The sequence below is a fragment of the Lissotriton helveticus genome, chromosome 7 (genome assembly GCF_964261635.1).
Source record: "Lissotriton helveticus chromosome 7, aLisHel1.1, whole genome shotgun sequence".
NCBI lineage: Eukaryota > Metazoa > Chordata > Amphibia > Caudata > Salamandridae > Lissotriton > Lissotriton helveticus.
This window is the reverse complement of record NC_136068.1, coordinates 1,451,677,410-1,451,697,699: the sequence shown is the minus strand read 5'-3', so window position 1 is coordinate 1,451,697,699 and position 20,290 is coordinate 1,451,677,410. Positions and strand designations below refer to the sequence as shown.

Sequence of the window (20,290 nt, the reverse complement as noted above, 5' to 3'; positions counted from 1 at the left end):
ACTCATCCCATGCTTTCTGGCGTGTTGTCCTCCAGTGTTCGGTTTTGACATGTTTCATTGCATTGGAATAGGGTGAATGTTCATGTCCAAAGGGAGTGTTGCATTATGAGGTCGTCTCTAGCCTCCCATCCGGCCCCCAGCGCCGTGTCCAACTCTGTGGTTAAGCCGCATGACACTTTGGACTACATGTCCCAGCGGCCCCGGCCACACATGTGACTCAGCGCGGTCCCTTTAACTCTGCATTCATTGCGCGCGGCTCCTCTAAACTGAACGCCGCTACAGAGTTCAAAGAACAGATCGTTTTGACTGCTCGTCATTCTTTGGTAAGTGCAATCTGCCTCTTCACATGTGAAACGCCCTTGTCAGACCCACGACGGCACAGGCTCTAAACCCCGGCCTTTCATCCGTGCAGGTTTATGGAGATTGGTGAAACAACTACAAGCTGACACCAACTGAGAGACGTCTGGGTTCGCGTGCCGGCCGCCACCGAGCCGGTGAGTGTTCCAGCCGCTTTCAGCATACAGTATATTACACTGTATGTTTCGCGTATAATCCCTGACTCATAGTTATAACGAGCATCAACTTTTCTTCTTTAGGCCGGCTCCAGCCCAGTCTGGTTCCGCCTTATGTCAGGAGACCGCGCATGATTTGCCTCCGCGGTCTACACGCCAGTCTATTGAGGTAGGCTTCCATGTACAGTTTCCACACCAAGTTTATCGTGTGCTATGAGACTATGAGACTCCTCTGATATTTACCTGTGTCTGGTTATAGAAATACGCCACATTTGAGACCCCTAATTAGACTGCAACCTCCAACTGAGCTACATCCACCCGAGCGACATTGCAACTATCTACCAGTGACTTATCTAGTCACTTTCAGGTACCCCTTTTAATACTCTTTGATTTTTGAGTCTCGAGTCTGTCATATCTAACTAAGTTTCACCAGAGATCACAACACTCACATTACCTTGTTTTATTATTTTCAGTTTTGGCATCGGTCCAGTCCATGTCCTGAGGAGAACCCATACTAACGTGGTGGTTCGAAACGCGTTGACATAGAGCCTGAAAAATAACAAGGGTGCCACTAGGGTCGTTTAAATCCACATTGTGTGTTCCCCAGTTGGGCAACCCCCCAATTAGTTTCCTTAATCTCAGGCTCTAGTAAGACAGGCAGTTTTTACCTATAATTTGAGGCCCGCTTGTCTTTCATATCCAACAGAAAGGACTGGTTTCTAATGAGCATGTATCATTAGGTATTTGATTGTGTATTGTTTCGTGTTGTATGTATCAAATCACACATATCTCGTTTGAGCACTTGTACAGTTTACCATTGCACAGAATTGCACATCTGTTGTTTCTATGTAATTTTTTATGTAATTCTTTCACTGTTTGATGATTATTTCTAATGACATATTTTAAATGCGATGAATGTTTTTTCAAAAAATCAAAAAAACTGAAATAAAATAGATCACCCTCCAGTACATTTTGACTGAGTGGGAATATAAAATGAAAAAATAAAATCTGTCTGGCACCTTTTTTTGTTCAGTAAATGCCCTGTACAACGGCATCCCTGCATATAGCCTGCGCAAGCTCCAGATGGTCCAGAACCAAGCGGCTCGGTTGGTGTATGGTCTCCCACGTTATCACCACTCTACACCCCTCCTCAAGGAGCTCCATTGGCTTCCTGTCAAGGAACGCTCCCTCTTTAAAACCGGCTGTATGGTCTTTCAGGCCAGTCAGGGCACTGCCCCAGCCTTCATTTCCTCCTTGATTAATGAATATATCCCGGTCAGAGAGCTTCGCTCTTCCTCTAAATCCCTCCTGCAAATCCCGCGTTTTAAACGTAAAAAGTGGGGGGAGCCAATTTTTCAACTTTGGCCCCCACCTTTTGGAAGTCCCTCCCCGACCATTTACGATCTGCCACACAATACTCCTCCTTTCGTAAAGATCTAAAAACGTTCTTGTTCAAACAGGCCTTTTCCTGGTAACTTGTCCTTCCTTTCCCTGCACCAGGTCCATTCCGTCCTCAGTTGCTGGACCTACTACGATAGCGCCAAGAAACCGTTGGGTGAACGCCGCGCTTTACAAATGTTTTTTAAATTAAATTAAACATGTCGACCGAACAAGAGGGTAGTAGTTAATGTGCTAGGATAGCTCCAGTGCATTTAGCTTCCCTCCCACCCTTTTAAACAAGGAAGTCTACTACAAGAATAAAGTAGGTTGTGGACTGACTTACCTTTTTTAACTTCACCGTTTTCACGTCACAACCACACTCCCCCGCCCTCTCACACGCATGCACCATATGGCCGGCACAAAAGATCTCCGATAAAGAGCCCCGGTTTCGGGAGCCCGTCGGGCATTGCAGCGCCAGTCTGACGAGGATCAGAACCCATATGATGAAGCATGACACCTAGCTTGCTGGGTGTGTGAGGGTTTTAGTTCCAACAAGGGGATTCCCCCCTCTCTCCTGCACACACACCTCTACTCCTTCACTCTTCCCGGGGAACTTTGTACCCTCTTTGTGTTACTAGAAACGGGGCTGTGCCAGCCTCTGCCAACCCCACCCCTCAGGTTGGAGAGGCGAGGTGAAGCACAACTCCGGGTTACCGCCATCTTGAGGATGGGGAGCCCTACCCAATCAGAGCTAGGCACCTACCCCCCTCCCACTGAAGAGTGGTAGGATAGGGAGTGTACCCACCCCAGGACTCATTGGTCCCTGCCCTTGCCCTACATGTAACGCCCCTAAATTTAGTATTTAGGGCACCCTGAACCTCCCTTCCTCAGATCCCGAGTTTGAAACAAGAAGAAAGAAGACCTGCCGTGCAGCTGTTAACAAGAGGACAACACCAACTGACTTGGCCCCAGCCCTACCAGCCTGTTGATCCTTGAACCTGCTCCTGCTAAAACCCCGGCATCTCCAGTGGTCAGAAACCTCGAAAACCCCGGAGGACCTGACTTCCTTGCTCATCTAAAGACTGGTTTTGTGAGTAGGCACTTTTATCTTCCTCAAGATGCTAGCACCACTTGTGTAGGTTCAGTGAGGTTGGGAAGGAGGTCTCTGCAATCAATACCTCGCTAAGTCTCCCAACACAGACCCCGTAGCCTTCTCTGAACTCTTTTTGCTGATGAGACACTCCAATTACTCCAAGGGTCTGTGCACCATTACGCTGCATAAAATGCTGGTAGTTGGGGTGCGATCTCGTTCCAACGATAGTACACAGACCATAGTCATGCAACATATTACTTTCCTCCTAGCAAAATACAGTCTATGCACGTCAGCTGCTGTCCCTAAATAACATATCATGAAGATGGAAACGAAAAAAACAGCACAAAATGTTCAGAGAGATTTGGAAAGACTGGAATTAGGACCCAAATATGGATTCATAACCAGCATAAGCAGGTTCAAACCCACGGTACTAGCAAACAAAGCTCTGTAGTAACAGCTCTAGAAGCAGTTATCATTTCTGACAATGTGGCAGGGATGGACACAAGTTAAAAATACATAAGAGTCAGAATAGAAAATGAAGCCATTTCTCCAGTGTGTTGATCTGCAATAAAGTGATGGGATTAAAAAAAATAATTTCATAGCCATTTAGTCCACTGACCTGTAAGAATAGAACAAATCAAATTAATTTCAACACTAGGCAATAGCTAAAAGAGCCCCAAGGAGACCATTCCCATAGGTGTCCTCAAAAAGGACATCTAGAGATTACAGCTATTATGTCAGGGCTTCACATGGAAGAGGAAGGGGTTACGGACAGAGAAGGACAAATCTATCTCAGCCAACAGAGGGGAATGTGGGAGTCTACGACCTATGGATATATTATCAATCAGCATAACTGAAATATCTAGAAGACTAGAAAAAGCACTACACTGACAAGATATGGTGTATGACAGACTATACATTGTCTTATACAACACTATGGGAAATTCCATGGTTGGCAAAACAAAACTGTAGCACAGATATATAAGCTTGCCCAGTAATATGGGACAACGCGGATTACTGGTTAGGATTGGCCCAATTGCCTTTTCCCTTCACCCCACTATGAAATAACCTGGAACTGACCCCTGAGCAGAAGGGGAGCTTTTGGGCATGGAGGGAGGAAACTGTTCAAGAATGTAATAGTGCAATGGTTTGCAGAGATAAGTAAATGGTTTGGACAACAGGAAGGTGAAAGCTTCATGTAGCAACACAAGCCCATAGTGAAGGAGAAGATGCATCATAATTTTCAAAATACACAGTAGTCTCAATAGTGACGAATAGCTTCTCAATCTGTATTGTTTGTAGTGTTTGTCTATATTGCTCCACTCTGCATAGACTGAGCAGACCACACTTGCACTTCAACAAATCCCTTGGTGCCTTATAGATTAATTCTCAATGTATAAAGTAGGCAAGTCTCCTAACGCAGAAGACCAGTAAAATAATCTCAGATAAAACGCTCATTGGGTTTGTAGAAAGATGAACAAAAAGGATGAGCTTGCACCCCAACTCATCCCACTAAAGTAAAGCATATGCCTATAGAAATCTGTCACATTTCGGTCAGGAAATAATCTGGAAAAAAAGGTCAAAAGTAAAAATGCTGCAAAAAAGTAACTGAAGTTGAACAATGGCAGCGAAAAAAATCATGTCACTAAGAAAACAAAAGTATCAGAAGAATTACCTTGAGTGGTCTTGGATTTTTCAAATACTATAAAACAGAAGTAGGGCGCGAGTGGCTGCTTATACATAGATGCTTTTGGGTTAATGGTGGATGTCCGTTTTGATAGCAGAATCCCATTTCTACTACACTCTTTAAGGTCTCAAAATTGGGTGTATTTCCTCTAACAAATTTAGAAACTATCTGTAAGCTTGTGTTTTTGATGATCAAGTGAAATTGAAACTCCCCCAAAAAATACATTGTTTTGCAAGCAACATATGTCACAGCATGCACCTATGATTATCTTGTTCAACGCTGCCCTGTCTTCAGCCCCCATGCCAAGTTCTCAAGGGGGACTGTATACGGGTTTGTCTAAGAACCCCACCTGTGCAGCATGGAGGTGGTATGAAGACACTGCACCACATTACTTATGACATTTGGTTAGTCAGAAGAGAGGCATCCCGCTGTACCTGCATAAAGCTGCCCGTTGCTCCAATTGCCAGCCGACCAGATGTCTGACTTTGAGGGGTGGGAGCTCTCGGACGGTTCTGTGCAAGAGGATATACATTGGTAAGTGGTGCCAAGACTTGGTTAGAGTTTGATCTTCCTGCACCCATAGCAGAATTCTGGACTCTCTGAGAGTTTGAGATTGATTGAGGGGCAGGCATAGAAGAGTTTGTAGATTGCAAGATGCCCCCTTTTTCAGAAACAATTTTACCTGCAAAAAAAAAAAGGAAACAAAAAAGAAACATTAACTCAGTACACATTCTAGAAACTCATTCAGAAGACATACATTTATATGTGACTGTGGACGGTGGCTAAGAAAGGGTGGAAAGAAGAGCATAAGCAAGGGCTATCGAACCTCTTTTGCGAAAGGAGCTACTTATGTTAAATGAAAATTATGCCAAACTACTAATACTATAATAGTGACCACATCAGACATGATTGCAGTGGTAGTCCCCATAAGCAAGATACTTATAATTAATCAGTCATAGTTGCCGACAGCATTATAAAAAGCCTTTTTCAATGTGGAATTCATCTACATGAGTAATATATAGCTGCATTCCGTCCCACTCCCCTCCTCCCTTTCATTTGTATTTCCCAAGTTACTGTTATGAACGTTCTTGACCTACTGGTCCCGCCTTCCTCTGGACCAAACCCTTTAACATTGCTTTGCATACACGCTACATCATGGGGCCTTTGAGGGCAACTACCAGGGTCGAGGTTATCCTACCCGAACACAACTACGGACACCAGACACCCCCATCGGGTTGGATACGCTGTATAATCACCCGATAACCAACACGCCCAAGAAGCTATGCAGCCTCATCTCCCCTTGATGCCATCCCGCGCCCTCCTAGAGAGTGAGCAAGTCTGTCATCCTTCCATGTGACTTACAAGTGTTACAGCGGGCCACGGCTCACAAAATGACATCGATGAGCGCTAGCATAGCTTTGTGTTTATGAGTTTGCATATTAACAAATGGTTAAAAAAAAAAAGACCTGCGGATCCACACTCACTATTTTCTTTTTCGTTTTATTGCATTGCCGAATGTTTACATGATTGTGAAATTCTAAATCAATCTCCCATACGCCGCCGGACCCCAGGGTTGTCGGCCTTGTGGCTGTGTTCATTTAATACATGAGATAGAGTTTCAACTATACGCGGCTGGCCCGAACGGGTTGTAAGCCGAAAGCTGTGTACTGTGCACTTCAAACAATAAAGGTCTTAAAACATAAAAAAAAAAAAAAAGTAATATATAGCTGCAATGCCTCAGGCACCATGGTCAAAATAATATTAATCTCTCCAATGCCACATGAACACTCAAAAATCTGCTTTAAAAATATTTGGAAATCAACAATTTTTCTCTAAACATCAGTGCAGGGAAGTGGAATATTAGGTGGTGTGGTTGTGAGACCTCACTATTCAATAATGTCACAATCAGGTACAGATATGTTTCTTTAAGAAAACACTTCGCTTAGTCCTGGGGTAGCTTTGGCAGAGTAGTCTGGCTTAATCAAAAGAATAAGTGAACAGCGATTAGGAATATAAAATACAGGTAAGAAAGCGAATTACTCAAAAATTCAACAACATTTTATAAAAATAGAGTGCATTATTTGTATTAAATAGACACTAAGAAAATAAAACAATCTGTGGGTAACCAGAGATGTGACTTTCCAATGGAAAGTAAAATACTTTCATTTTAGTCTTTTAGATGCAATAAATTGTTGTAAGCAGTTTGTAGCCAATGGGCTAAAACGCCCGTTAAAATTCTCAAAGGATAGCCACCATGGGCTGCAGCCAGCCACATGGATCAATCATGTCCATGGTGTCAGTTTTCCTGTACTAGTTAGCAGCCAGTGTAATTTTCTCGTTTAAAGTAGCCCAGCCAAGAAGTGGTCCTGATGCTGAAGTGATGCGAGTTTTCCTGGGGCCACCCTGGGATCCACAAACCTCTGGCCTCAGGATTCCAAGTCCATGTTGCAGCAGGGAAGTCATGTGCAGGTCCAGTTGCCACTGGCCAACTGGTCACCTAGATACAGCAAGTTCAGCGGTTGCTTACAGGTCAGCAAATCCTTTTTTTTCTTTTTTTGTTTTGAGGGACCAGAGTCCCTTTTGTTTAGGTCACACTGGCTTGGGGGACACCTCGTGAAGGTACGGAGACTTGGTCCTCAAGAAGGACCTTCATACTCCAGCAGTGGGCAGGAATTCCTGACAACTGGGCTTTTAACAGGTTCCTGTAGTTTTGGTTGTCCCTGAAGTTTAACAGGAAGCTAGCTACCTAGCCCTTAGAGCCACTTCCGTCCTGGCACAAGTGGAGCTCTTTTATACGAATTGTCACAACATTCACAGTCCTACTGTGGGTCACTTGGGTGCAGCAGGTGAAGTCTAGTCTTCGTTGCAGCCTCTCTTTGCTGGGTCCAGGAAGAAGCAGAGCAGTCCTGTTTTCTTCCAGTCCAGTAGTGACTGGAAAACTAAGTCTGGGGTGCCAAATTTATGCCATCATCTAGGTTGTGGGAGGGGAGGACTCATTAGCCAATGGAGGAAACAAATAGTTTTCTTACCTGTCGGTGTAGTTTTGCAGCTTGAAGATCTTTCTGGATTCACTATGCTGTGCATTATGCCGCGGTCTTGTGGTTGGTCCGGATTCGTAGTCTTATTTATTTTTATTTTTTTCTTCGTAGCCCAGGTGGGCGTCGGCGTCACACCTCCTTGGGTGCATTTCCGGTGACGTCGGCTTGCTTCTTGCGGAAGCTCCCACTCTTGGGCGCCATCTTCGGGTTCTTTTTTTCGTGTTTCTTTCGTTTCCGAAGTAATGGCAATGTTCTATTTAGGTGATAATTTGCCGCTTTGTACTATTAAAGTCCTTTCTTTTTTAACCACCTCTTCTCTCTCCAGCCTCATCTTTCTGGCGGAGGTGGGTGGGTTCGCTAGTGAATCCAGAAAGATCTTCAAGCTGCAAAACTACACCGAAAGGTAAGAAAACTATTCGTTTTGCAGCGTGAATCTTTCTGGATTCACTATGCTGTGCATAGATTTTGTAGCGGTTTCTCATCTCTGTGGCGGCTGGGTGGAAGATGAGCGTTGGTTATTGAATATGTGCTGGAGCACCTTTTGTCCGACTTGTGCTTCCTTGTTCATCTGTATATCCACACAGTAGTGCTTCGTGAACGTGTGCACCGAAGCCCATGTTGCCGCCAGGCATATGTCCTCTGTGGGTGTGTTAGCTAGGAAGGCTATTGTAGCACCCTTTTTCCTAGTGGAGTGGGCACGTGTCCCTTTTGCTAGCTCTTGTCCTGCACGTTTGTGGCAGAGTTGAATTGTCTGTGCGATCCACCGTGCAATAGTCTTTTTGGTTACTGCCTTTCCCATGAAACTGTTGGCGAATGACACGAAGAACTGTTTTGATTTCCTGTGTCCCTTCGTCCTCTCAATGTAGTGCATGACTGCCCTTCTGGCGTCCAGGGTGTGCAGAGCCCGCTCTGCGCTAGTTGTTGGTTTTTGGAAAAAACTCGGTATCTGTATAGACTGGTTCATGTGGAATTTGGATACCACCTTCGGCATGAAGTGTGGGTCAGTCCTCATCACAACCCTATCATTGTGTATTTGTATGTAGGGTTCTTGTAGCGTTAGCGCCTGAAGTTCGCTTACTCTTCGTAAGGACGTTATTGCAACCAGGAAAGCTGTTTTCATAGTTAGCATCTTTAGGGAGGCCTTGTGAAGTGGTTTAAAGGGTTCCTTCATGAGTTCCGTTAGGACTATGTTTAAGTTCCATGCAGGTGGCGGCACCCGCTTGGGTGGTGCGATCCTTTTCGCTCCTTCTAGGAATCTTTTCACCACCTGTGATGTGAAGAAACTCCTGCACGTTTCTCCCCTTGTGTAGGCGACTATCGCTGCCAAGTGAACTCTTAACGAGGATGAGCTAAGGTTCTTTTCCAGCAAGTGTGTCAGGTACTTTAGCACTGTGGAGTCCTTCATTTTATTGTGAAGTCTTTCTTTCCTGCACCACATTGTGAATCTTTTCCATTTCGCAACGTAGCACTTCCGAGTGCTGGGCCTTCGTGCCTCCCGAAGGACCCTCAGGGTGCTTTCTGGTAATCTCAAATGTGCAAACTATGTCCTCAGGAGCCACGCTACTAGGCTCAGGCTCTCTGGCTCTGGGTGTAGCACCTCTCCGTTCTGCATGGAGAGTAGGTCTTTCCTCCTGCCGAATCTGTGGGGTGCACACTGTGTCATCTCCATGATCTGCGAGTACCATGTCTGCCTGGCCCACTGTGGCGCGACCAGTATCAGGGTCATGTTGCTCGCTCTGCACTTGCTCAGCACTCTGTGCATCAGTGGTATCGGGGGAAAGGCGTAAGCAAATGTCCCGGACCAATCTATCCATAGGGCATTCCCCAGTGACCCCTCCTCGGGCTGTCTGGATGCGAAGTTTTGGCATTTTGCATTCCGGCGTGTGGCAAACAGGTCCACTGATGGTGTTCCCCATCTGTCGAACAGTCACTTTGTCTCCTGAGCATTGAGCTCCCACTCGTGGGATGCCGATGTCTGTCTGCTGAGTCAATCTGCCTGTATGTTGTACTTCCCTGGTAGGTGTATGGCTAGCAGGTCTATTTTGAGAGGGATGGCCCATCTCCATATCTCCTGCGCCAGCGTTGAGAGCGGGGCTGACGGTGTGCCCCCCTGCTTGTTGATGTAGAACATCGCGGTGGTGTTGTGTCTGTAGCAGCACCATGTGTTTGTACAGTCTTGTTTGGAAAGCTTTCAGTGCAAGGAAGATGGTCTTCAATTCTAGGTAATTGATGTGCCTTGTCGCATCTGTTGGCGTCCACAGTCCCCTCACCTTGAGCTCCTCCATGTGAGCGCCCCATCCCTTCAGGGATGCGTCTGTGGTGATGGTCACTGTTGGCGTTGGGGGTGTTAGAGGCTTTCCCCTTGTTATGTTCTCCATTGTCCACCATGTCATCTCCTTCTGCACTGCGTGCGTCACAACCACTAGATCCTCCCAACTGCCTGTAGCATGTGACCATTGCTCCTGTAGCCATTCTTGAATGGGTCTCATGTGGAGACGTACATTGGGTACCAGGTGGATGCATGATGCCATCATCCCCATGACCTTGCTCGCAGTCCTCACTGTCCGAGCTTGTCCCTTCCGATAGAGGCGAGTTTCCTTCACCAGCGCCCTCGCCCTCTTCTCGCTGGGGAACACCTTGCCCTGTAAGGTGTTGATCTGTGCTCCCAGGAAGATCTTCACTTGTTCCGGCTCCATTGATGATTTCTTCCAATAGATGGAGAACCCCAGGCTTATGAGCGTGCTCGTCACTGTATGTGCGTGCTGCTTGCATTTCTGGTATGAATTTGCTTTCACCAGCCAGTCGTCCAGGTAAGGGTATACGTGTATTCCTTGCCTTCGTAGGTGCGCTGCGACTGCTGCGAGGCACTTTGTGAATACCCTTGGTGCAGATTTTAGCCCGAAGGCTAGTGTCGTGAACTGGTAGTGGCTTTCTCCGATGGTGAACCTGAGCATATGCTTGTGCTTTCTGTTCATTGGGATGTGCAGGTAGGCGTCTTTGAGGTCTATTGTGACCATGAAGTCCCCGATCTGCAATTGCGGGAGCACCTCTTGCAGGGAAGTCATTTTGAATTTTTGCGTTCTTATGAATTTGTTCAGGAACCTTAGGTCCAGAATGGGTCTCATTGTCTCGTCTACCTTTGGCACCAGGAAGTACGTTGAGTATATTCCTGTGTTTCTTTCCTTGAAGGGTACCCGTTCTATGGCCTGCTTCCACAGGAGTTCCTTTGCCTCTTCCTGAAGACACTCTAGCTGTTTGCTTGCTAGTTGTTTTCTCTTTGGTTTTCTGCTTATTGGCCTCCCCTCCAACTCTATGCAGTAACCGAATTGGATGATGTTGAGGATCCATTTGTCTGATGTGATTTTTCTCCATTCCTGGAGGTAAAATCTTAACCTTCCTCCCACTGGTGTTATGTGGTCGTAGATGTCTAGCTTGTCTTGATCCCTCTGTACGTGCTGCCCCCTGGGATCTTTTCTGTGGGTGGGCACACAGAGTTTTTTGAAGTCACTTGGAAGCGGGCTGCTGTCCCCCTCTTCTATTCTGTCCACGTCCATTTCCTCTCCCTCGAAAGGACTGGCCTCTTTGTTGGTATTGCCAGGACTGCTTCTGCTGACCCTGCTGGGCCTGCGAATCTGTCTGGTGCGTTTGTTGGAAAGCCTGGTGTGATGTACCTGGCTGGTTTCCACTTCTCCCGCCAGGCCTCCGTGACGGTGTGCCCCTCTTGCTGCCTCTGAACTGCAATGCTCCCATGGACCTTGCTGTTTCGTTATCTTTCTTCAGTTGGCTGAGCTTCTCATCAACTGTTGTTGCGAAAAGCGTGTCGCCGTTGAACGGTGTGTTCAGAATGCTGTGTTGCACCTCTGGTTTGAAACCTGAGATCCTTAGCCAGGCGTGTCTTCTTTCAGTGACACCCATCATCATGAGCCTGCTGGAGGTGTCTGCTCCATCCAGGGCCGTCTTAAGGCAACAATTTGCCGCGTTCTTCCCTTCTTCAACCAGATTTTCGGCCTTCTGTCTGGCATCCGGGGGCAGGTCTTTCACCAACTGCCCCAGCTCCTCCATGATCTGGTACATGTGCCTGTTTATCAGGGCGTTGGAGTTAGCCATGCGCCAGTGGGTCGCGGCATTCCGTTCGATCCTTCTGCCCACCAGATCCATCCTTTTGCTCTCCTTATCCGGTGGTGGTCCAGAGGTAGTGGGTACGTTAGCCCTCTTCCTTGCTGTGGCCGTGATAATGGAGTCTGCGGAGACCATCCCCTGAATGTAGAGTGGGTCTGTTGAGGAATGTTTGTATTTTTTCTCTGTTCTGGGAGTTACTGCCTTGCATGTTGCGGGCTCCCTGAATGCTTCCTTCCCTGGGCCAAGACGCTGTCGAGCATTGGCAGGTACTGGCTCTTTGTTTGTGTTGGGAGCAATGTCTCTAGAAGGAAGTCTACTTTCTGCTTCTCTTCGTCGAGCTTGAGCTTGAATGCCACTGCGGCAGACCTTATCACCGAGTTGTAGGCCCCGATGTCGTCCGGCGGCGAGGGCCTCGAGGGATACGTGTCGACCGCCTCCCCGGGCTGTCGGTCTCGACATCCAGGTAATCCACCTCCTGTAGGTCAGAGGGGGCCGACTCTGCGTCCGTCCTGCTGTCCTCTTCCTCCCCATAGTTGTAAGTATCGTAGGGATTCTCGTAGTCTTCCTGGTCGTCGACCACCTCGACGTCCGGGTCTTGTTCTTCGGCGACCTCGTCTTCCTCCTCGACCACCTCCACCACCGGTGGCTTGGTCTTGTGAGGGATCGTGAAAGCTTTCATCTTTGCGTCGAATTCTTTCTTCCGCTGCACGATGTTTTCCATTTCGGCCGAGGCGCCTTCTCTTTTTCTCCATCTCGGCCGCGTGTTCCACGTCGGATGGGTCGACTGCTCTTTTCGGCGGTTGGCTCGGCGCCGTGCCTTTCGGTGCCGAAGTTTTCGACGTCAAACTGGATTTTGGGTCTCTGGTCGGCGCCGGTAGTTATGGGTCCTTGTCCCTCGGCGTCGATCGATCCTTTTCGGGGGCGATTTTCGACGACTTCTGCTGTTCAACAGCTCTCGGCGCCGGGGACTCCTTCTCAGAGGATCCGCTGGGCCTGTGAGTACTCGCGGACGCCTGGTGCTTCAGGCGTCGGCGCTTTCGGGGCATTGCCCTCGTTCTTTCGAGACTCAGAGTCTCTCGGGTTCTTGGGTGCCGGAGAATCTCCTACCTTATCAGAAGTCTTCGTGTAATCAGTCTCTACGACCGTGTAGCTGTCGTCTTCGGCGGCAGCGTTGTCCTCTTCCTCGAAAGACATCCCCAGATCGTAGAGGGACGGAGCCGGGGCTTTGCCCTGCAGGGTGGCGTGCGCTACCCTCTGTCTCTCTCTTACACGAAGGGTCTTCGGGGTGAAGGCGGAGCAGGCGTTGCAGTCCTCGCTTTCGTGATTCACCGGTAGACAAAGGTTGCATACCGGGTGCTGGTCCTTCTGCGCGTACTTGTGGCGGCAGTTACGGCAGAACTTGAACGGCGTGTTGTCCATCATCGAGCGCTCAGGGCCTCCCTGGTCGCGCGTTCGTCGACGGTCGTCGAGGATCTCGATGAATTCGCCTTTTCCTTTGCTGATTCCTCGTCGATGAAGTCCCCTGGAGTCTTCAGATGACTTTCCTTTGCGATTTCTGTATTTTCTTTTCGTCTTTCTCCAAAAATGTCTGGAGCCCCAACGGGAACGATCCAGACCCGACCGCGGAAAAAAAAAAGAATCTGAAGATGGCACCCAAGAGTGGGAGCTTCCGCAGGAAGCATGCCGACGTCACCGGAAATGCACCCAAGGAGGTGTGACGCCGACGCCCACCTGGGCTACGAAAAAAACAAAAAAAACTAAGAAAAAAGACTACGAATCCGGACCCAACCACAAGACCGCGGAATAATGCACAGCATAGTGAATCCAGAAAGATTCACGCTGCAAAAATAGTTCCGTCAAGGCTACCCCTCCCGCTTAGACCACTTCCTGGGGGTTGACTGAAAAACAAGGCCAGGATACCCCTTTCTGCCCGAATCCAAGCTGGTACAAAGCCTTCTTTCTCCGGGAGGAGCCCTGGGCACACCCCCAGGGTCCACCAGCATGAGCCATTACTCCTGGAAACCAGTTTTTGCAACTGCTTTTCCCTGTCTGGAGGAGATGCCAGCCTGTCTGCCTACACAAAGGAGGAGTCAGGCAAAGGTGCAATCGCCATTTGCTTAATTGAAGCAGGCATCTTTGGCCACCACTACCACCACCTTCTTCCTTCGGCAATTAAGCAATTATCTTTGTTCCTTTTTCGGCGAACACTCCACATTTTCTTTTTAGGGTAGGTTGTCTCAGGTGACAACTGCTGTTGATAGTCAGGAAAGGGTACCAACGTTTTGGGCAACAAAGTGGCGACTTTATAAGGTAACCTTTCTATTAAAAGTTACCTTAAATCAGATCTCCGCAATGAGTCTGGTTTCACACAACAATTAATTTAAAGCCTTGAAGTAGTATCTTTAGTGGTCCTAAATGGAAGTTAGCGCTTTGCACAGTGGCTAGTGAAACTCCATGTTAGCCAATGGTACCAATGTCATTGCTACAGTGAAAATGGTAATTTTGTGTTTTCAATGCCAGGGTATGTTAAACTTTCTTTTTAATACTAAGCACCCTGCCTGGTGGGCTGCCAAGGTATTCGCTAGATGTGGCTTATTAACACAAGAACAAAAAAAGGGGGGGGGGGGGATTTGACAGGGCAAAAAGGTTCATTTTGACATGTTGAGTGGCATCTTTAAAGCTTCCCAAATAGGCTACAATAGCAGGCATAGTCTCACATTTTCACCTTCTCCCTGTATTGGTGGCACAAATAAGTGCTGCAGTCCACTATTGATATTTAACTGACTAGCCCTCAGTGCCTCTTGTACTATATACTAGGAACTTATAAATTAAATTAGCCAATTGGGTAGGATCTGTATTGTTTTTGGACCTTTACTGTAGGCGAGTCTCACTGCTCAAATCTCACTCATAGTAATCACATGGTAACTGGACGGCGCATGTTCACAGCCAGTGTCCACCTTTTAAGAGAAGGCCACGGCGACACATCTAGGGTAAGGAGGGCACTGGGCTAGTTACACATGAAAGCTTGTGCACACATGTGCCGGATGCATGTATGTGACTATCGTCTTGCGCATCCCAGTAACTGCTCACAGGTAGCCTAGCGCAGAATGGATTCTGCAGGGATAGATGATGTGGGTTAGGCCTTATATATAGATATATATATATATATATATATATATATATATATATATATGGGAACTCAAGAGTATACACATAGTGTGAAATCTGCCTTAAATGACAGTTTCGCTCCACTTAGGCCTACAAGAGTTTGAATATGCAGGTCCCAAGAACGCACACCTTATGGGTTCCGCAAGAAACCTCTGGCAGACTCCAGAGAGCTCCAGAACTACCGTCGTCGTCCCCCCCCCCCTCCTGTTTCCCACCAAAGCCCTGGAGAAGGCCATCAACCTCCAACTCACTGATCATCTGGAGGAAACAAACTGTTGGACCCGTCCCAATCGGATTTCAGAGCCAACCACAGCACCAAGACAGCCCTGATCGCAGCAAAAGAGCCCTACTTGACGCCGGAGAATCAGGTGCCCTCATCCTCCTAGTAATTTCCGCAGCTTTCAACACTGTCTCCCACAACACACTAACTGATTGACTATGCCAGACTGAAATTCCAGACAATGCTCTCAGATGGATGGCATCTCTCTTCCTTCCCCTCTCAACCCAAGCACACCATCTCTGCAGGATTGTCCCTCAGCCCTAACCTCTTCAAGAGGTATAGGACACCAGTGGCAGACATCGTCAGATCGCACAACAGTAACATCATCTCCTACAAATAACATCTAGCTTATCCTCTCACTCTCATCGAACCCCACCTTGACTAAGACAAACTTCCACAACTGCATGAAGAATGTCCAGACATGGACCAAAGACAACTGCCTGAAACTAAACAAGGATAAAAAGGAAGTTCTGATCTTGAGCAGCCGCTGCCCTTTGGAATGACTCTGGGTGGCCAGCGGAGCTCAGACCATGTCTGCAACCATGGCATCATACTGGACAGCAAACTCTCCATGAAACGTCAGACCAACATCTTTGTCTCAGCCTGCTTCCATACGATCTGCGTGCTCTTCAAAATTTTTAGATAGCTCCCAGAGTAGCAGAAGAAAAACTGACGCAGGCCCTCATCACTAGCCAGCTCTACTACAGCAACGCCCTCTATGCCGGCACCTCCGCGGAACTCATGCAGAGACTTTAGACTATCCAGAAAGCAGTACCCAGAGTGATCCTCAACCTGCCCAAGAAGACACACATCACCTGAAAGACCTTCACTGGCTCCCCGTCCACAAGAGATGCCGGTTCAAGCTCCTGACCCACCCCTACAAAGCCCTCAACAAACAAGGACCAGACTACATGAACCACTGCCTGATCTTCCAGCAACCATCCAGAAACCTCGGCCCCGCACACCACGCCTCTAAGGCCTGGAACACTCCCATCCCCTCCACGTCCACCTCCGCATTTCATCATCGCTTAATCACTTCAGGAAGGACGTCAAGACCAGACTTAAATGCATACCTTCAGTACAGTGCCTAGATACCCCCTGCGGTGATTAGCAGCGCTATACAAATGACTTGATTGAGGGGTCTTCCAGAATAGACATATTTCACCCTGCTGGGCCAAGTTAATTACTATGCTCCTCAGCAGAGGAAACAAAGGCATTCCCACTCAAAAGGAGCAATTATCTGTGCTTCACTCAGCTCCAGAGGAGGAAGGGTGGGAAGAAAAATCTATTTCTGGATATTAGCTATTACACTGTGTCCGGTTTGGGAAAGCCCAGGTCCCATAAACAAAGGAGGAAGGGCAAACATTTGAAGCTAATACAAGAGGCTCCCCTGTAAAGGTTTTGTGGGAATGTCCCTGGCAGCGATGTCAGTTGGGGGTTCCAGATGACCCTTTGCGTATTCAACCACTTAAGTGCGCCATATAGCTGGAAAGACAAGATCCTTGGTGGACTAAGTACTCAGCAGCTGACCCCCTGGACTAGCAAGTCTCTCAAGGGCTGTGAAGCTGGCCCCCTTATATCTTCTGAGGATCAGCTGGGGGAAGCCATGGACGTCTGTGCCCTAGCACAAGGAGAGGAACTTCGAAGCAGGCAAAGAAGACAATCTGGTGCAGGTAGGCAGTGAAACCAGTTCCAGCGAAGTGTGACATTTCTCAGGCCAGGAGACATGCAAAAACTGCTCCAGGTGGCTAGGGTTCGCCTTTAGGAGCAAAAGGAGCCCAAGTTCGTCCCAATTGGCCCAACAATATTCACAGGAAAAAGATTCAACCTTCCACCTTGGCTCAAGCAATACAGCGGGTGTGGCTCAGCTGTAAGTTTCCAAGAATCCCTGGGTCACCACAAGCAACCTAAATATTTTATGCCCAGGGAAGGGCCATGCGCGGGGGGCCCTCCCCAAACTTCTAGAAAGTCCCCATACCTTCTACTGGCATATTCAGGAAAATCTTCATCCATTCACTTCTGCTCCTTATAAAATATTACCGTACATTTTGTCTGTGGCCAAGTCAGGTCTTCAGCACTCGTCTATCAAAGTTCATCTTGCAGCGATCTCTAGGTTCAGACGAACAGCCTCTGGCCCTTCTCTCTGGTCCGCAAGAGTGATCAAACAATTCCTGAAAGGTTTATTCAGGGTTTTTCCTCCCGTTAAACCTCCTCCATCATTATGGCAACTCAACCTGGTCCTCGGCCATCTCATGAGGGCTCCTTTTGAACCTATTCATAAGGCGGAGATAAAAATGTTGTCATGGAAGGTGGCTTTTCTTCTGGTAATTACATTGGCCAGAAGAGTTGGAGAACTTCGAGCTCTCACGATTGTTAATCCTTTCTTACAGTTCAAGAATGACTCTTTGGAATAAATTTCGGATTTGTTCTCAAAATCAAAGGTCCCTTTGGATTTTCACTTGGATAAACCTGTTCTAAAGTCTTTTTTTCCTCGACCTTCAACTCTGGCGCAAAGATCTCTCCACACTTTGGATGTCCAATGATGCCTGAAATTTTATCTCCAATGCACAAAAGATTTCAGAAAGAGTTCGCAACTTTTTGTCGCTTTTAGCGCTCCAAGGAAAGGCTTGCCCATGTCAAAGCAGGGGATATCACGTTGGATTGCCAGCTCAATTCATTTGTCATCGGGGGCAGGGAAGCAGCTGAGGGGACGGATCAAAGCACATTCTACGAGATCTGTGTCATCCTCTACAGCTCTGTTCTCTGGCGTCCCTATCAAGGACATTTGTAGGGCAGCTACATGGAGCAGTGCCCATTCATTCACGAAGCACTACTGTTTGGCCTCTTCCACAAGGAGTGAGACAGCAGTCGGACAAGCAGTCTATTGCGGTGAGCTTTGCCTTCTATCCCTTCTTCCTTTATTGCACATTTTGTATCGGATAATATTATCTATCTATGGTTTCAAACTGTTTTGACTAACTGTGATAATACTTATACTGTGATGTGCTTATATGCATGTAACAAAAAGTGCATTTGTTGCTTACTGCTAGTTACTCTGATACAAAGCATGGGAATCTATGAAAGTCCAATACTGGGGCAAGAAAACAAGTTACTTACCTGTAACTTTGGTTCCCCAGTATTGGTACTTTCATAGATTCCCATGCACCCACCCGCCTCCCCTGGGAAAGCTCAGCCTTCAGTAGACGTGATTACTGTTACACAACGGCTACGAAAATCTGAGTCTCTCTCAGGAGGGTTCTAAGGGGTGAGGCTACTCTGATAGGTTGTTGTAATTTTTTGGTCTCTTTTACAAAAGGAGGCGGATAGGCTACAAAATGAGACGAGGCCTAGGCCTTTCTCACATTTGTACCTACTACTATGGTATTTTTCTATTACAGAGGCTCCCATTCCGACGACGGGGGAATGATACAAAGCATGGGAATCTATGAAAGTACCAATACTGGGGCAAACATATTAAAAATAAAAAATAAAGAGGAAAGTAAAGTGAAAAACTCCACCACCCCCACCAAAATATGCACAATTGCCCTAAGTTAGCAAGGCCATGGTCATAACCCCAGGCTGTTCAGCCTTTATTTTCAAGCACTCTGGGCTGCACCTTTTTCTCTACAGCGTGAAAGTGCAAGGACCTCTAGTGGTAGGTCCAATGGCATTTTATAGGATCTAAAGCGGTACAAAAAAAGCACTGCAAGCTGGGACTGTGGAGCCAGTCCGTATGAACCAACATGGGGGCTCATGTCTCAAGATGCTCAGAGACATGGAGGCACCGAAGGTCTTCTCTCCCTCAGGCTTGAGCGGCCAGGTGTTCACAACCAGAGACACTTGCGAAAGAGGGGGCCTTCACAAAGAGGCTGCAGGTGGCGTCAGACAATCCACTGTGGGCAAACCCAAGGCGTGCTTCATCTCCAGAGGGTCTGGGGACCACGCTGGTACTGTTGGCTTACTTGTACTCTGGCTAGGAGGCATTGGTGTAATGGTGCTTTCCGATGTCGGTTTTCCAGCGGTTCAGAGTGCTTGCAGTTCTTCTGGGGTCAAGGGTCAAGGCTGGAAGTCCTCCCAGCTTTTTGGAGCCACAACAGCTGCAGGACGAGTGGTCTTTGTTGCAACTGTAGAGGACAGCAGGCAGGCCAGAAGGGTTGGCGCCACGTCAGTTGCTGCTCCTCTGTTTCTGCAGCTATTCAGTATCAGTTTTCTTTCTGGTGGCAGGATCTGAATTCCTGGTGCCAAGGGATTGCCTAAATACTTGATTTAGAGAGTGTAGGGTAGGGGCCAAAGGGCTACATACCCCTTGGGTCACTACACCCCCTATATGACCAATTCCTGTGGTAAGTTGGCATAACTGTCACAGAGTTACTAATTCTGCAATCACCAAGAAGGCCGACAAAGTTTTCGTGTTCCATCACGTAGCCTACCTTAGGGATGGAAGTAGCATCTCAAGACCACTAATTTTCCCACCTGTCCAGGAGCCAAATCGGCCCTGGCTATGGCGCGATCGGGGAAGGTGGCATCCCTCACATTTGAGGGAAGCCACCCTATTTGCATACCAAATGTGGTGGGATCTTTAAAGGTCCCTGCCTTGGAATGCTTATGTACGGGTCATCCTGCTGGAGGGGGTGTAAAACACCCTCTGCCACAGCAGGCTTCGTTCCTTCCCTCCCTGAGAGCAAGGGCTCTCACTCATGGGGGACAGAAATACATCTGTGGTGGCAGGCTGGTCAGAACTAGTCAGCTAGCACACTAGTAGTTGGTAGGTTTAGGTTTTCAGGGGGCACCTCTAAGGTGACCTCTGGGTGCATGTATTAATGCATCCATCACTGGAATCATTGTGGGTTTATTAATACAAGGGGATTGATACAAACACCTTTGGTTTCAGTTTTTGACCAGTGCACAGTACATGTATTTAAAATGGCTTCCCTGGTCACTTTTATTGGCAGTAATTTAACTGGCCAGCACAGGGGCATATCTGATCATGCAGATATGTCCACACGTACATTA

General features: G+C 47.6%; 1 protein-coding gene across 1 annotated transcript in view; it reads right to left on the bottom strand.

Moving 5' to 3' along the window:
- Positions 1 to 20,290, bottom strand: part of TRIM28 (tripartite motif containing 28) — a 678,597-nt gene that overhangs the window by 429,281 nt on the left and 229,026 nt on the right. The window contains exon 9 of the mRNA XM_078654815.1: positions 5,107 to 5,354. Within this exon, the coding sequence (XP_078510941.1) occupies positions 5,107 to 5,354 (248 nt within the window). The remainder of the gene's footprint in view (positions 1 to 5,106; positions 5,355 to 20,290) is intronic.